The sequence below is a fragment of the Grus americana genome, chromosome 12, assembly GCF_028858705.1.
Source record: "Grus americana isolate bGruAme1 chromosome 12, bGruAme1.mat, whole genome shotgun sequence".
NCBI classification, from domain to species: Eukaryota; Metazoa; Chordata; class Aves; order Gruiformes; family Gruidae; genus Grus; species Grus americana.
This window is the reverse complement of record NC_072863.1, coordinates 36243-52601: the sequence shown is the minus strand read 5'-3', so window position 1 is coordinate 52601 and position 16359 is coordinate 36243. Positions and strand designations below refer to the sequence as shown.

The 16359-nt window shown below is 42.0% G+C and overlaps 2 protein-coding genes across 3 annotated transcripts in view; one reads left to right on the top strand and one right to left on the bottom strand.

Annotated features, from left to right (window-relative positions):
• Positions 1–16359, bottom strand: part of ZC3H12B (zinc finger CCCH-type containing 12B) — a 59444-nt gene that overhangs the window by 35928 nt on the left and 7157 nt on the right. Inside the window, exon 1 of one of the 2 annotated variants that reach the window (XM_054839669.1) lies at positions 1358–1715. The exons of the other annotated variant lie outside the window; for it this stretch is intronic. The gene's annotated coding sequence lies outside the window, so the exon portion shown is untranslated. Of the gene's footprint in view, positions 1–1357; positions 1716–16359 lie in introns of those variants that run through there. 2 annotated transcript variants of the gene reach the window in all.
• Positions 253–15427, top strand: ZC4H2 (zinc finger C4H2-type containing). The gene is made up of 5 exons (XM_054839674.1): positions 253–529; positions 6595–6766; positions 8016–8188; positions 9333–9495; positions 10666–15427. The coding sequence occupies exons 1-5, from the start codon at positions 405–407 to the stop codon at positions 10777–10779; spliced, it is 747 nt and encodes a 248-aa protein (XP_054695649.1). The 5' UTR covers positions 253–404; the 3' UTR covers positions 10780–15427.

The window sequence follows — 16359 nt, the reverse complement described above, 5'->3', positions numbered from 1 at the left end:
TAGTAGAAAACAGTGTGGCAGTACTTAATGGCTACTGGATGTCTTTGTGTCAAAAAAGTTTTTAATCAAAATCGTGAACTCATTCGACAGTCTCTTAGTGCCTATTCCATAATTTTAATGAAATGCTAAACATTGCACAGATCTCAGGAGGAAGCCGCCCGCTCTTTTTGCGCTCCTAACAACCTTTGACATAATGAGGTGTGACAAATGGATTTAAAATGTAGTTGCAGGAAGAAGGACAGGAAAACTCTGCTCTGCCTTGTGGGTGTTGTAGTCTTTCTGCTCTCTAGCTGCCTGGGCAGCAATAGGAAGCCGGACTCTAAGTCCCATAGCTCCCACTAGAGCCTACCGCACAGGCTCAGAGACCGTATGCTGGGAGGGGGTGACTACATTGTGTCTATTGTATGGTTTTTTTCTTTTTTTTTCCCCTGGCATTTTGTACATTTCACGGGAGGTTTAAATCGGGAGTGAAAAGCATGGCAGATGAGCAAGAAATTATGTGCAAACTCGAGAGCATCAAGGAGATCAGGTATGTTTGCTTTGTGCCGCATCAGTTACGTGAAGCAGCCTTTTCCTCGGGGGAGCGGAGGAGTCGCATCGATTTGAAAGTAGCTATTGTGCTACTAAGGGAAAGAAAACCACGGCTGGGCTGTATGATAAGAGCTGAAAATACATTTTTCTAAGTAGGGACGGAGCGTCTGCTGCCGGGAGTCGCCGCTGGAATGCGCAGTGAGGGGCGGCAATGGTCGCGCATTTCCAGAGAATTAGCCCCGAGCGATAACACGCGAAGGAGGAGTGCGCGGGTGGGGGGACGCAGCAGCCCCGCGCGGCCGGGGGAGTGATGTCGGGCTGCGGGTCTTGGGGTTTTTAAGCCCTTTGAATTATTATTTCTTATTCCTGAAGCTTTCTGACATAAATTATTATCTTGCCCCGCTCACTCCCCGGCAGGAGCCGTGACGGGCTGGGAAAGGAAGGGGATGGCACGAAACGCAGAGTATGACACCGAAAGCCGAGGACGGACGTGCCCCCGAGAACGGCACGGATAAGCGTCCGGGCAGGGCACGGACGCCCGAGCACGGCCGGGCAGGGCAGCGCGGCGGGCACCAGGCGGAGACCGGCGGGAGGGCAGAGAGCTGCCCCGCTGCCAGGGCGGCCGCCCCCCCCCCCCGGGCAGTTAGCGTTGGGGCGGGTGTCCTGCGGGGGAGCGTGGAATTTGTGCGTGAGTTACGAGAGGCGAGCGGCTGAGCCTGTGAAGCGGCCAACGCTTAGCTGGCTTCTTTCTGCCCTGCCTTCCCGCTCACCCGAAGGCAGAGGGGAGGCTGAGGCGGGCGAGCAAACCCCGCGGAGGTCTCCCTACCTGAAGGCGTTTCTGGCCACCATCGCGAAGCGGCGAGCAGGGCGGCGAGGGGCAGGGTGTCACGGGGAGCGACGGACGGGGACGCAGCCGCACGAAGCTTTTGCTGCCGTCCCCTCCAGGACCTGCCGCAAGGCAAGCAGCTGGCTCTGCTGTTCCGTGCAACACCCTACAGCGAGGATTTGTATATAGCGTCCTTTGAATTGCAGGATGCATTGAAAGAGCGGGCTCATAACCAACAAGGCACGACACTGTGCGCGCCCGCGTCGGGGACATGCCTTTTCCTTAGCCTGATGTGGGGCGTTTTCACTTTGCCTTAGGGTGGTGACTTTCAGAACAAGGCCTGAGCTGTTTATATTCAGTAGGAATTCATGCATCCAAAAGCCAAAACGCGTTACAAAGAAAGTGAAGGCAGTGGATAATCCCGGAGTGATGAGAAGTGTTTTGGAACACGACAGCTGGAGATGGGATATCAGGGAGAGAGGGCAGAGGGCAGGGGACAAAGGCGCTGCCAGCGGCACTGCGTGCAGGTGGTCACAGAGACTTCTGGCTGGTAACGGCACCTCCAAGAAGCACGTTTTATCCATGGAAGAGGTGAATTAGGCAGCAGTGTGTGGGCCTCGGCCTTCTTCACACAATACCACAAAGGTGAGCAAAGATCAGGCAAAAATATTTGTGTGTCTAGCATCCCAAAACTATTTGTAGAAAGAGATGGGACAACACGTACTTCACAGAGAAAGAACAATGCTTTTCTATTCAACTGGCTCTGTTTTAAAATGCAGATCTAAATATGGCCTACTACAGTCTGTGGTCCAATTATTATAAAATTAAGTATCTCATTAAATTATCTTTTCAGAGAGAATAGTAGCCTGTATTTGGGAATTTGTGGTGCATTCAGTTTTCTGATAATATATTCAAAGGTAACATATAAACTGTAATGAAGACATTTTTGCTATTAGTTTGTGGCATAAGGTACTGACTGTAAAGGTGACGTTACTAACTTTGGTGTACAATGAAGTATCAAGAAAGTTCCTTGAATGTATTTTAAATTAAAAATAAATCAAAAAGTCAATCCTACTTGCAACATTGATGTCAATTTTGATTCGCCTTTAACAAAATCCGATCAAATAAACCTATTTATGATCCCCAAATCTTTTAATAGGAGCTTGCATTCTATGAAGAATTTCTTTCAAAACAAACATGAGAATTTCTTATGTTTACAGACACACCTTCGATAGATTTGGCAGGCTTTATTTTACTCTGCATTCCATGTATTATTCTACAGGCAGAAGGGAAGAAAGCCCTCACAATCAAAATCAAAGAACATTCCTGTAGTTGATCTCTGTCACTTATTAAAGGCAGTTCAGCTGGGTTTTTGAAGGGATTCTGGAATCTCATTTTGAAGACCTGTATCTATATCCATATATATAGATACATATAATTTGTAGTCAATGGAGTACTGCTGTCAGTAAACATATGTATATGCCCACAATCCAAACATATCTGCAGATGCTTATTTACACACATTAAGAAATAACCCCAGTCATAAAATTAAGCAAATACCTGAAGACTGGACCTCAGTGTTCTCACTGGGGGGAGATAAAAGAGAATAAGAGTGAACTTACTGATGACAGATGCTACTTTCACTGCTTAATGCCCTATGGGGATGCTCTTAGTGACTACTGTCATCAATGCAGTGTAAGAACTTAAATAGAAGGGAAAAGAATATGAGGGCAGAATTCATTAGGCAGTCTAGAAATCACACTTATGGTTTCTGTTTTAAAACATTACTGCATGATGCTAACAGTAAGAGTTCTAATTTGTGTGCACTTTTTTTCCCCTAATATCAAAAGCTGATCATTTGGACTGAAACAATCCCCTGTAACTCATTTGGTGTAGCAGTTTGGCAGAGCGTGGCAGCCAGTGACTAGTAACAGTGAGGAAACCGATCTATTTCCATTGTCGGAGGTGAACGCAAGCCATAAATACAAGAGAGGAAACAGGGAGGAAAGTGGGGACAAATACTCCTAGTTGCAGTTATCAAAGCCACCATTACTAAATAAATGTTTTAGGTAAATGGGCACAATGAGACTTGATGAAAACAGGGATCGATGGTTGGATGGTACTTTTTAGTGGGACATTGCCACATTTAAAATGGGAGGCAGAGAGGACCTCTTTAACTGGTTTAAATCCAATATTTACATTCAGACTAGTATATGCCATTGTTTAGTAAGTGACAGAACACCTCAAATGACATTAAATATTACAATGTTGTAGCTACATACTTGGATTCTATCTACATCCAGGCTTCTTCTGCACTTCATTCATAAAACTTTTACTAGTTGACTTATTAGTCCATCAGCTATTTTTTACTCTAGTGGTGAGATACAGACTTTTCGGAACTGGAATGGCTGCATAACTTTTAAAGTAAATGTATGCTCACGGGTATACAATTTGTATTTCCTATAATAAACATACTGCATGAAACAAGGTGAACTCTATGGTGAGCTACAGTATAGACATAATAATCATACTTACCAAGTGAATTTTATCAAATTTGGTTTTAAATATGGAGAAGTTAGTTATGATACCATTTTTATCTCTTGCAGCTTTACAAACTCCTGAAGTGAGAGAGGGAGGAGCCCTGGCCACATTACTAGCTATAATACTTGGAATAGATAGCCATAATTAGTTGTCCGAGGGACTGACTCCGCTTTCTGCCACGCTCTTCAGCAAATGCTGGAAGCCTCTTGTGCCAGTGATGTCTCAAACACTCAGGAAAAGGTTACCAAAACTAGCTGCATGAGCAGATACTGAACTCACAAAGACCAATTTGGAAAGAGAAACAAGGGGACTAAGAGGAGGATTCACAAGCACAACGTGAGAGCCTCCCCAAGAGGGGTGGTGACAGAGGGTGAGCTTTGGTCAAATGAAAGCAAGAATAAAATCTATACAGACACCTGCCATATACTTTAAAGAAGAGTCCTTGGGCTAGCTTTAAAATTTCTTTGGGAATTTTGGTTGGAATGAAAGAAAACAGTAACTCCGTTCAAGCCCAGGATGTATTCTTCTCCTATTCTTACAAGTTTGATGCAGAATAACGTTGAGATAAACCATCCATTCCTCGGTGCTGTGGGAGCAATTTCAGAAAGAGCCCTTGGGGACTGGGTGTGGAAACAGTTCGTAAGGGGAACAAATGCTCCACAGAGGTCTAGGAATCCCCTTTCCTAGAAACAGGTGATAGACTAGCTCCCTCCAGGGGCTCAGAGTCTTCTGCTTCCATGAAAGACATCAGATCTGTGTTGCTTGCTTCGAGTCTGGGCCTAGTGGGAAGGGAAGGCACACACCCTGTTCTGAGATCGGGGTGAAAGCCCTGTCCTGGGATTTCATTGCTAATCCAGTAGGCAGCTTCCTATCATCTACAGACTGCATTCTATAGTCAGCTTTGCTGCTTACAGTGAATGTGCATCAAACTTAGCCCACTTTGCATTGGGATAGGAATAGGATATTTAAATATGAATGTAGCCCCCTTCTTCCTCAGCCCCCTCTTACATCATGCCTGTAGGAAGTCCACTGTGTTGTTCAGTAGTGCACTTGGAAACCAATACGGATCTATGTGCACTAGGTGTTAGGTGACTGAAAAGGAATGCTACGTTCTTGTTTCTTTCACACAAGCTAAAGCAAGGAGTCCTGGGACTCTTGATTACATGCCTGAAATGTGGCATTGCAGCCTCTTGTTAGAAACATTTAAGTGTTGTTGACACGTTGGTTATCCAGTATCCTATTCTAACTTCCAGTACAGGAAAAATAACTAAGGCCTCCTTATTAACTGAACTACAGGATCAAGAACAGTTTGCTCTGTCCAAGAGCTTGGACAAGTGTTGAATCGTAACAGCAGCAGGCCGTTCTGCCACTTAAAACTGTCTGACGACTGAAACTCACACTCTTTGATTATTAGCTTTGAAGAGAGAGATAAGGACTGAGTAGCTGAACATTTTTGCTGTAGAATTACGGATTGGCACAAATGAAAAAAAAAATCAGAATGCAGGATATGGGCAGAAACATTTACAAATATGTAACTGACCTGGTTTCAGCTGAGATAATTTTCTGTCTAGTAGCTGGTATAGTGCTGTGTTTTGGATTTAGTATGAAAATAATGTTGATAACACACTGATGTTTTGAGCTGTTGCTAGGGTTGTCAGTGCCTACACTAAGTTAAGAACTTTTCAGCTTCTCACGCCCTGCGAAGTGCACAAGAAACTGGGAGAGCACAGCCAGGACAGCTGACCCAGACTGGCCAAAGGGATATTCCCTACCATATAACATCATGCTCCATATATAAATAGGGAATCTAGCCAGGAGGTGGGATCGCTGCTCGGAAACAGACTAGGCATCAGGGTGGTTTTTTTTTTTAATTATTTTTCGCACGTATGTGGTGAGCAATTGTATTTGTGCACCACTTGTTTATATATATATTTTATATATATATAAAATATACATTATAATTCTCTTCCTTTGGTATTCTATTAAACTGTCTTTATCTCAACCCACGAGGTTTTTTTTCCATTCCTCCCCATTCCACGGCAGGGGAGAAGGGGTGAGTGAGCAGCTGTGTGGTGCTTAGTTACTGACTGGGGTTAAACCACAACTAATTCTTAGCAAAGAACCAAGAGAATGCAGAGTTACTTGCAAGTGGGGTGTTGATGGCCAGTGTCATTTGAGTTTTTACTATTCTTATATGCCATTGCTCTGGAATTTTCCTTAAGTTAGTATTTTAGCAGTTCAAATTACTGTCCAAATAGTTTTAGTCAGTGTATATGACACTATAATCACCTCCAAATCATATTACATTTCTCAGAATCCTGTGCTAAACTTCCCAGATTTTCTGGATTTCTCTCTTTTGAAACTATGGTTTAATCTGAGTTAACTGATGCAGTAGAACTCTATTGGTACAAAACTCGCTGAATCTACAGTAACTGCTAAAGTCTGACAATGTTCTGTTAATTTCATAATTCAGTATAGGAATTCTCATAGCACTGAAAAGCTCAGCAAAAGAGCTGGGATTAGAATTCAGTTCTCTCATTGCACCTCATCCTTTCTCAGACACGTTTAGTCTCACCCTTGTCTATTACTGCTATTATCTTCTTCCATCTATTTACATATAAAGTGACATCTTGCAAAAATATGTTGCAGTGACTTATTGCTGTCTCTCTATATTTTTGATTATCACTGGGATCCAGGAATAAGACTTTGCAGATGGAAAAAATAAAGGCACGACTGAAAGCAGAATTTGAAGCTCTGGAGTCTGAGGAGAGGCACCTGAAAGAATACAAACAGGAAATGGACCTGCTGCTGCAAGAGAAGATGGCCCACGTGGAGGAGCTGCGACTGATCCATGCTGATATTAATGTGGTACGCGACAGTCTGGCTGTGGACAGCCTGACTACGACACAATTGTACATGAATCATTCCCCAAGTTGCAGAATTGTGCACATCAGTGAACTATCACTGGCTCAATAATCTGGACTTTACAACACCATCCTAGGACCCTATAAAGAGTGCAAAGTAAATTTTACCTCGGGATAACTGGTTTTTTCCTGTCCGGGTTGGGCAGGATATTTCGTAATGTTGGCATAGTAAGCATTGGGACGATTGTAGCCCATTGTGGCTACAACTTTACCAGTAGCCACAGTAACATCACTCTGGCAGTCCCACAGAAAACTGTTCTGCCCCTTGCTCTTTTCTCATTTACCACCTGGAAACAGAGAAACTTTGGCAGCTAGGTGGGACTTTTGATTGGAGGTTTTTGGAAGAAAGACATTTTGGGAAAATACATTATATTTGTTAAGTTCATGGTAAAAGCTGACCTTCAGCACCGAGTGGAACCATCAAACATTAAGAAGGACCAGCCCAAAGGGAATGAATACAAATAAGAGAAAAACAGTTTATAAATGAGGAAGATTAGCCAATTAGAGGGGCTAAATGGGGAATATATTTTTAAACCTGCAGTTTTTATGTCAATGTTAGGGCACTTTCATAGTAAGAAAAAAGCTCCTACATTGTAAGCAAGCACAAGCTACGTATTGATGTGCAGACCGCATTTATTTATTACTGGAAATGTCTGTTCTCCTACCCAGCTGCATAACCTCAGTCTCTGTTTTATCCTCCCCTCTTTTTCCTGTCAGATTCTCTTTCTCTCTGTTGCTTTTCCCATTTACTGCCGTGGGAGAAGCAGGAGCCTTTCCTTAGCTTGTTTGTTAACTTCTAATCATCTGTGTTTAGGTATCTTAGAAGCACAGAAAATGAGTTGATTCTACTTTAATTTCTTTTTTAACATCCCTTGAGAGTCTTCCATAGCTCCTCACTTGCTGACTTATCTGTTGCCCATCTGCCTGCTTTTTCTGTTGTTCAGAAGGTCATGCAGGTTGGGCATACCTTTTTTAAACGAAAATGCATCTCGTATGTCACTTTCAGTTGCTTCTTCCTTGCCCAGTTTTCATCCTTCCAGTATCTTAACTTGTCATTTTACTATTGCACTGTCTCTGATCTCTTCCAACCTGAGTGAGAAAAATCTCTTCTTTCTGATACTACAGTCCCTTGCTCAATCAGAGAGCTATTAACGGAACAGTTCTTTAAAAGCGTGCTCATCCTCCTGTTTCAGATGGAGAATACTATCAAGCAGTCTGAGAATGATCTCAACAAGCTCTTGGAATCTACTCGTCGCCTGCATGAGGAGTACAAACCCCTGAAGGAGCACGTAGATGCTTTGCGGATGACCCTGGGACTGCAGAGGCTACCAGATCTATGTGAGGAGGAAGAGAAACTGTCCCTTGAGTAAGTCTCCAAAGCAGACACTATCTGGCCTTGTACCGTCTCTCGGTTCTACTGGTTGTCATTTGACTTTTGTCGGTAGGTGGAAAAAAGAACTTAAGACGTAAGCATGAAAAACAAAAGTTACCAAAAAAAAGGGATGTGGAAGCACATGTATTTTATAACATTCAGCCTGAATTTGTTGGAAGTTAAATTTAGAGTATTCAAAGCTGCAAACCCTACATATGACATGCAAAAATTCAAGGGTGGTTGGTTCCCTAGATTTTTATACCGTATGCTGCTTTTTCTAGCAAGACTTTTTTTTTCCTGAAAATAATTTTTTTCTGCTTGTTTAGCAAGCGGAGGTAGGAGGCAATACAAGAAAGGGATACAAAAGAAGTGTTCTTCAATTGGTTGGTGCTACTGCTAGTCAGAATTTTACTTGTTGCTGCGTGCACATGGCAGTGGCATTTAGCCATATGCTTATGACTGTCAACAAGTAAGTTTACCCTACATGTGGAACAGATTTGGATAATAAATTACAGCTTCATTTTTAGGTATAACCTAGGTGGAGGAAAGTGACAGAATTAGCTACTATTCAAAGAACCTTTGTTTGACAGATCAGTTTTAAATGCAAGTGATGTTTTAAGAAACTTACATTTCTCTTAACACCCAGCACATTTGCCATGGTTTTCAGAGACACACAGTTTTCAAGATTTCTTTTGTATTTCTTCAGAAATGCTGTTTTCCATTCCAAGCACCTTGACACTACAAAGAATGTATTAATCTATGGCATACAAAAAATTATTCATTTTGACAGAATAAAATATAAAAACTAAGTTTGACAGAGGTGCATCTAAAGCTGTTAAAGATTAAATATCTATGTTGTCAATTTCCATCCCATTAGATTTATTTCCAGTTGTACATCAAGATACCTTAGAAGCTGGCAATCTGGAATCTGGCTGAAGTATACAAATGCAGAGGAAAATACCACCAATTCTATTTATGAACTATTCCAAGTGGTGTCTCAGGGTAGGCAGTTTGACCGCAGTGGAGGACCACAATAGGGAAATGCAATCCATTATATTTTAACGCAAAATATCCTTTACAAACTAATGGAATACTTCAAAAGATGGTTATATTTGTTATTTGTTTCTGTTTTGTCTAGCTACTTTGAAAAGCAGAAAGCGGAATGGCAGACAGAACCACAGGAGCCTCCCATCCCGGAGTCTCTGGCTGCAGCTGCAGCAGCTGCCCAGCAGCTGCAAGTGGCTAGGAAACAAGATACCAGACAGACAGCAACTTTCAGACAACAGCCACCTCCAATGAAGGTCAGGAGATGGAATGCGCTGGGTTGTCTCTTTTGTCATTGGAATGTATTGTGTTTATAAAGTTGATCAATATTTAGGAAAAGGAAAAATGATGTGTCCTGATTCTGATTTTTCCTGCAGTGGTTCAAATCAAGAGCAACTCCAGTAGACCTGAAGTAGTAGCACCAGTCATCGAGGGTTAAGGACAAGGCTCTGCATTATTTGAGTCTTTTATGACTTAAGAGTCTCTGTCAGCAGAGATGTAGGCAATTCCCACTCCTCTTGTGTTTCATGTGGGAGAAAGGCAAAAGGAAAGGAAAAAAAAAATGCTTGGGCAAAAGAAAAACTTATAGCTGGGAGTTAATTCCAAACGGGTTCGTATTAGAAGCAATGCACGTATTTTATGAGGGAGAGTAGTTGTTGGTGGTACAAATTACCAGGAAAGGTGGTTGTTTCTGCACTTCTTGGGATCTTCAAGACTAACGTATGGATTAATTTAACCTAACCACAGGCACTTAAGTGACAATTTTACTCAGCTCCTTCTGCAGTCGTCAGTAAAAAGAGCTAAGTAATCCCATAGGGGTATTCACCCCACCCCAGTTCCAAAGATTCACTGACTAAGGAGGCAAACTGACATAGGTACGCTCCATAGTTACATACTTACTATCTGCACTTAGGCCATCGAAAAGTCTTTCTCAAAGTAATATGCTTCAGTCAAATGGAAGTTAAAAGGCATAGTACGGAGCGAAAGGGCGGAGTTGTGTGTCCTGTGTTAAATATGTGGAATTCATCTAATCACCCGCTCCTGTCCTGAATTCTGTGATATCACAGTTGGCCCTCACTGTAACTTCTCTGATTCAATGAGCTATTACGCGTGTAAATATCTTTAAAACATGTGGGAAATTTAACACAAAATAGAATTTAATGTTAAAGTTATTGATGCATGCCAGATACCTGTGTCTGCTGAACTGTAGTTTCAATTCAATGAGATACTCCAGTTTTTCAGTTGGCTTGAAGTTACTGTACAATCCAGAGACCCGGATTGTATAGAATGTAGCATTGGTTTGCCTCCAGAGGCAAGAAGTCTTAGTTATTTTTTTCTCTACTGCAACTTAGAATATGCTACTCAAGAACCCATGTAACAATGCCACTTAAATGTTTGTAACAAGAGGCTGCAATGTCGTATTTCAGGCATGTTTATCGTGTCACCAACAAATTCATCGGAATGCGCCCATATGTCCACTCTGCAAAGCAAAGAGCCGATCTCGGAATCCCAAAAAGCCCAAGAGGAAACAGGACGAATGAAACCCAGAAGATTGACAAGGAAACACATGACCTGTTCCAGTACTCTTCCAGCAGAACGGCAAATGTGGCCAGACTTTACTGAAGTGCAGACTCAAGTATGACCGACCCATTGTTTTCTATTTAATGCAATGTAAGCACAACGTTCCTGTTTTGTCTTAATTTTCTTCCAGTCCTTAGGATTTGGTTTTAGGAAAGTAAGTATTACTGGTGCTACAGTTTAACGTTTCAATCATTCCATCTTTTGGACTCCTACACAAAGTAGAATTCTTACGCAAGTATCCTAAATGCCAGGCTATTCCTATTGGCCAAGTGTGATTACCACAAATGCTTTTACATTCTCTTTTTAAAAACAGATGTTACTAAAAGATTATTATGTTTTCTCCTGATAACAGGAGACTATTTGAAGTGCTGAAATAGCAGACTGTCTGCCTGTTTCACTAAAGAACAATTTGTTTTCCAAGCCAGTAAGACTACATAGGTCTGGGTATGCAGTAGAGCTCTTTTTATACAGGAAATGTTCAGGAAAAAAAAGAAATTAGTTCTACAGGAAATCAGTGCGTTAAGGACACACACGAGTTTTGATTTACTGGAGTTTGATTGTAGCATTCCCTCAAACTTGACTTAAAATTTGGAAGGGGGATCAAGTTGCTGGCTGGGTATGAATTTCTAAAAATGATGTAATTTGTCATGCTTTAACATGCTAATATGGTATTATTTTCAGCAGTCTGAAGACTGATTAAGTACAAGGCTCAAATGAACTGTATTAGCGGCCCTCCTAGGCTCTATGGCCAACCAGCTCACTGTGGTTCCCCAGGGAACACGCACAAAATATCCCAAATCTCTACACGCACAGACTGCAACATCAGCCATTCTGCATATCTTCTATTCCTGGTTTCTGCAGCCAAAATCTCCCTTGGCATGCGTATCCTCCACTGCAGCACAGGGAAGTTCAGTAGCACGTGCCAGGAAAAGCGTCAACTAAAAATGACGTATCTCACCAGAACTGCCTGGCTTTGGTCTCATCGTACTCCCTCAACCAAAACTTCCTATTTTTCTATCTTTTAATAGGTCATTTTCAAGTAAGCTTTATTTCAGCCCAGGTTTTCTTCTTGCGCTATATGTGTGCCAAAAGAACCCTGACTAAAAGATCCTTTAGACCACTCCCTGTATCCCCATCTTCCCTTTGTTTCACCTCATGTAACAACAGTTCCTCCAGTGGGGAGGATGGCAGTGACCCCGCTACAGAATCAGGGCTTAAAACTCGAGACTCCTTTCTAATCCCAGTTTTGTTACCACCTTTGTTGTCTAAACTGATCTCAAGTATTAAATATTCTTTTCACTGACTTCAGGAGGCAGGGACTGCCTGTTTATATTCTTCTCTCTTTAGCTCAGGTTTTCCTCTACTATTATGCTAGAGTGGTTATATTGAGAACTTTGCTTGTTCAATAGGAGGAACAGGGAAGCCCCAAATCTCCGGTCAGAACTTTGCCAAATGCCGGGGACTGTATAAATCCACATAAACCAATTCTGCTGGCCAAATCACATACGCTGCCATTAATTTCCCAACTCTGCCATAATGTACATGAGTATTTTATTGAATATAGTCCTATAATTTACGCCATGTTAAGTTGGTATTCTCCCATTTTAATGTTTCATGGCCAAATAAGTATCTGCTAACAGCAGAGACAGAATATGGGCCACGAGCCCCTGAAAATATGTGAAGAGCAGATTCTGCTAGCTGAATTACTGGAATGCAGTCTCTGTGAGATAGCAATAACGGAGGATAGTCTGACCCCACGCTCCAAATGGCAGTAGCGCGCTAACTCTATCCTTACGCATGTTTCCTAACACAAATACTGGATTCCAATTTTAAATGTCAGAGCGGCCACATGCTGCGTGCCCTGTTCAGAGCAATTCCTACTGAGTTTAAGGGAAAATGCACACAGAGCTAAAGGACAGTATATTGACACCCCCAAAGTACATGCATGACAGCAGCATACTTTGATGACCGTTGGACATAAATTTAAGTAGTGACAATGGAGAATGGGCAAATAGTCTGCAATGAAGTAGTGCGAATAGAAGGATAGATTTGTAGAAACTTTGACTTACAGTTCTGAAATAGATAAGGTTAGTCATAGCTGCTCTCACTTCATTGTTACTTTGCCAGGTTCTTTCTTTCTTGGGAGATCTCTAGGGCTCTAGACTGAAGTATGCTTAAGGATGCACCGTTTACTAATTTAGTATGGCAGTTTTGTATTTTTACTTTTTTAAACTAGTCTCTTGTGCCCTCGTGTTTAACAAGGTTTGGGGTTTTTTTAAAAAAAAAAAAAAAAAGAAAAAATGTGAATATGACATACTGTGTTTGTATCAATCATGTACTAGTGTTTACAAATCTGTTTTCACATCCTTTACGAAGTTCTGCCATATGAATAGCATGCGTTGCTGGGAATGAGTCTAACTGAATATGAGTCAACAGTGTGCCCTGGCAGCCAAAAGGACCAACCGTGTCTTGGGGTGCATCAAAAACAGCGCAGCTAGCTGGTCAATGGAGGTGACCGTCCCACTCTACACTGCACTGTCTCGAGTACCGTGTGCAGTTTTGGACACCTCAGTACAAGAAGGACATCAAACTATTAGAGCGTGTGCAGAGGAGGGCAACCAAGATGGTGAAAGGTCTCGAGGGCAAGACTTAGGAGGAAGTCACTTGGTTTGTTCATCTTGGAGAAGAGAAGGCTGAGGGGTGACCTCATCGCAGGCTACAACTTCCTCAAGGAGGGCAGCAGAGGGGGAGGTGCTGATCTCCTCTCTCTGGTGACCAGCGACAGGACGCGAGGAAACGGAATGAAGCTGCATCGTGGGAAGTTCAGATTGGACATCAGGAAAAGGTCCTTCACTGAGAGGGTGGTCAGTCGCTGGAATAGGCTCCTCAGAGAAGCGGTCATGGCACCAAGCCTACCAGACTTCAATGAACATCTGGATGATGTTCTTAGTCATATGGTTTAGTGTTAGGTAGTCCTGTGAGGAGCAGGAAGTTGGACTCAATGATTCTTACGGGTCCCTTCCAACTCGAGATATTCTATGATTCTAACTATTTCAAGGAGACAAAATCTGTATTATCTATTAAGGGATCCTGGGGGTGGAGGGATGGAAGCAGTATCTTTTACAGGGCACCAGTATTCTCCTCTTGTCTTACAGATTAATTAAGGAAGTTTAAATGAAGAGCTCTTTTTGTGACAGCCCCAGACCCTTTTCTCCCAGGCACCTTTCTCAAGGGACCAGAGGGATAATTATGAAATATTGATTTTGTGTTTTTTAGTCAGAGCAGGAAGCTGTCTGAAGTACAGTTCTTACCAAAAGTCTACTGCATTTTTGCACCATGGAGCAACAATGGCCTCTTCCTTTGTACCTAATGTTCTTTGTGGATACTTCTTCACTTGGCTTCAATTCATTCTTATTTGGGTTAAATTCTCTTAATAGTCACAGAGACCCTTCTCAAAGTTTACAAGACTTTTATATTACTAAAGTCTGGTTTAACCCTGGCTTTGTCATTCCCTTTTCAATGGGTATTCAAGCGACAACAAAATCACTGGATTCTTTTGTTCTAGATGGTTTCCAGGGTCTTTTCCTGGTTCCTCGCTTGCCTCAAAAAATAGTCCTGTTGTTCTGCAACCAAATGGCAAAAAAACCCCAAAAAAAACCCCACAAGCCTCTCCCCTTGCCTCCCACCTTAAGCTCACACTAAAAGGATGCAAACACTCTACTGTGTCTACAGGCTTTGCTACAGAAATTTTCACACCCAAGCTGGGGTAGATAAGTTGTTCAAACTTTAATGCCAAGGACCCCATTAACTATAGAGAAAGTGTAAGCCAAATTTTAATACTTGCACTTCCTAAATTCAACTTTAGCTTTCTAAACAGGGCACTGACTGACTGAACCCGCCAGTGGCTTCAAGTTACAGAATCTAATTTTGAAAGAACAGCCATTCATGTGTTACTCTAAATAGCAGACTATTCAAGAAACTAAGATTTTACTAGCACTTTAAATAAATAAAAGTGCTTTCCTTTATTTGACAGTTTTCTAATTCCTCCAACATAGGTTTTCATTTTAGCATTTAGGTATTTTAACAATATCTGGCGTTTTCACTGGCTTCTGTGTTTTAAATATTTTACTCCTTTGCCCAGTAGGAGTAACAGTGTGCTACCTGTTTAATTTGTTTGTACAGTCCTTTTTAATAAATGTTTGTTTCATGTCATGCTTTCTTCGTGCAGAGTATTTTCACATCTGTTATTTGCTTACGCTACTGAGCAGCGGCCATATCCCAAAAGGTAAAAATCCCGTGCTGTAATTTAACAGGATGCAATTAACCGCAGTTATGTTATACCTTTATAGAGACTTCGTGAAGACAAATACGGGGAAAGAAATATCCGCTCTAATGAGCTTCAGACAATAGAAAGGAAAAGGAGACAGCAAGACAGGTTTTAAACTAGCCAAATCTCTCAGTCACATTTCTGGCACACAAATCACTGTGTGCTTAAGCTCCAAGATTCCTGCATCTGCATAAGAGTCACAGAAACAGTGTCTAATTCCCCAGACAAGGTACTTCTGAAACAAACTTATCCTCTGCTACCACTGGCTACTAACACTGGAACTGGATAGTTTGCATGCATAAAAATGCCTAATTTGCCCTTGCAGGTGTCCAGTTATGAAACTCAAAAGATACAGAAAAATAACAAGAAAATCGTGTCCCTCTGTTGCAGTTCGATGACTGAAAGCTCTGACCGGGTCATTTATTTCAGTTTGTGGCCGATTCACAGAGCTTCGGCTTGAACTAGTTCCCAGCCAATTTAATTCAAAACAAACCACTCTTAGGTGGGAACAAGTCTTGATCAGACAGGTTTCAGTTTAAAGGAAAGAGTCATATCCAACACCTTCTGTCAGGTGCTAGATTGCCAAGAGGCCAAAACCCAGATGTATTCTTCACAGTTCTTTACTTCTGAGGAACTTCATGCTTTGTCTTGCTTTCTAAAGTTAAACTGAAAGCAGCAAGAGACATGATTCCTTCTCTGATTCAAGGTAGGGGATAGCTGTCTTCCAAAGAGTGCTGCTTTGCCATTAGGAGATTGTATCTTCTGCTAGTGCCTGCTCAAAGTTACTTGTCTCAACAAACTGGTGACTGAGGAGCTTATGGGAGCAATCCCTAACCCAGCTCTGTCAGGAAAGCCCACATACGATGAACACTGCCAGCAAAGGCGGTAACCTACTGCATGGTAATGAAAACAATTCTGAGAAATAACCTACTTCATTGGCATACCTGGATTCAGAGAAGAATGTCTGTCCCAGACCTCACAGACCTCAGAACCTGAGCTTGGTTAAATATATGCAGCATGATTTTTTTTCCATGGGTACTGTCACATAAACCACAAAACCTAACGACTGCCCTTATCTTCCTTTGTACCATGACAGCCATTCCAAGATAAAAGAAATTATTTTTACTTCCGTTCATTTTGCTTACTGCCATCTGAATTGTTCAAACTTTGAAACATCCTGCACTAATCTCTGTTCATCTAGCTGCTCTTTCCA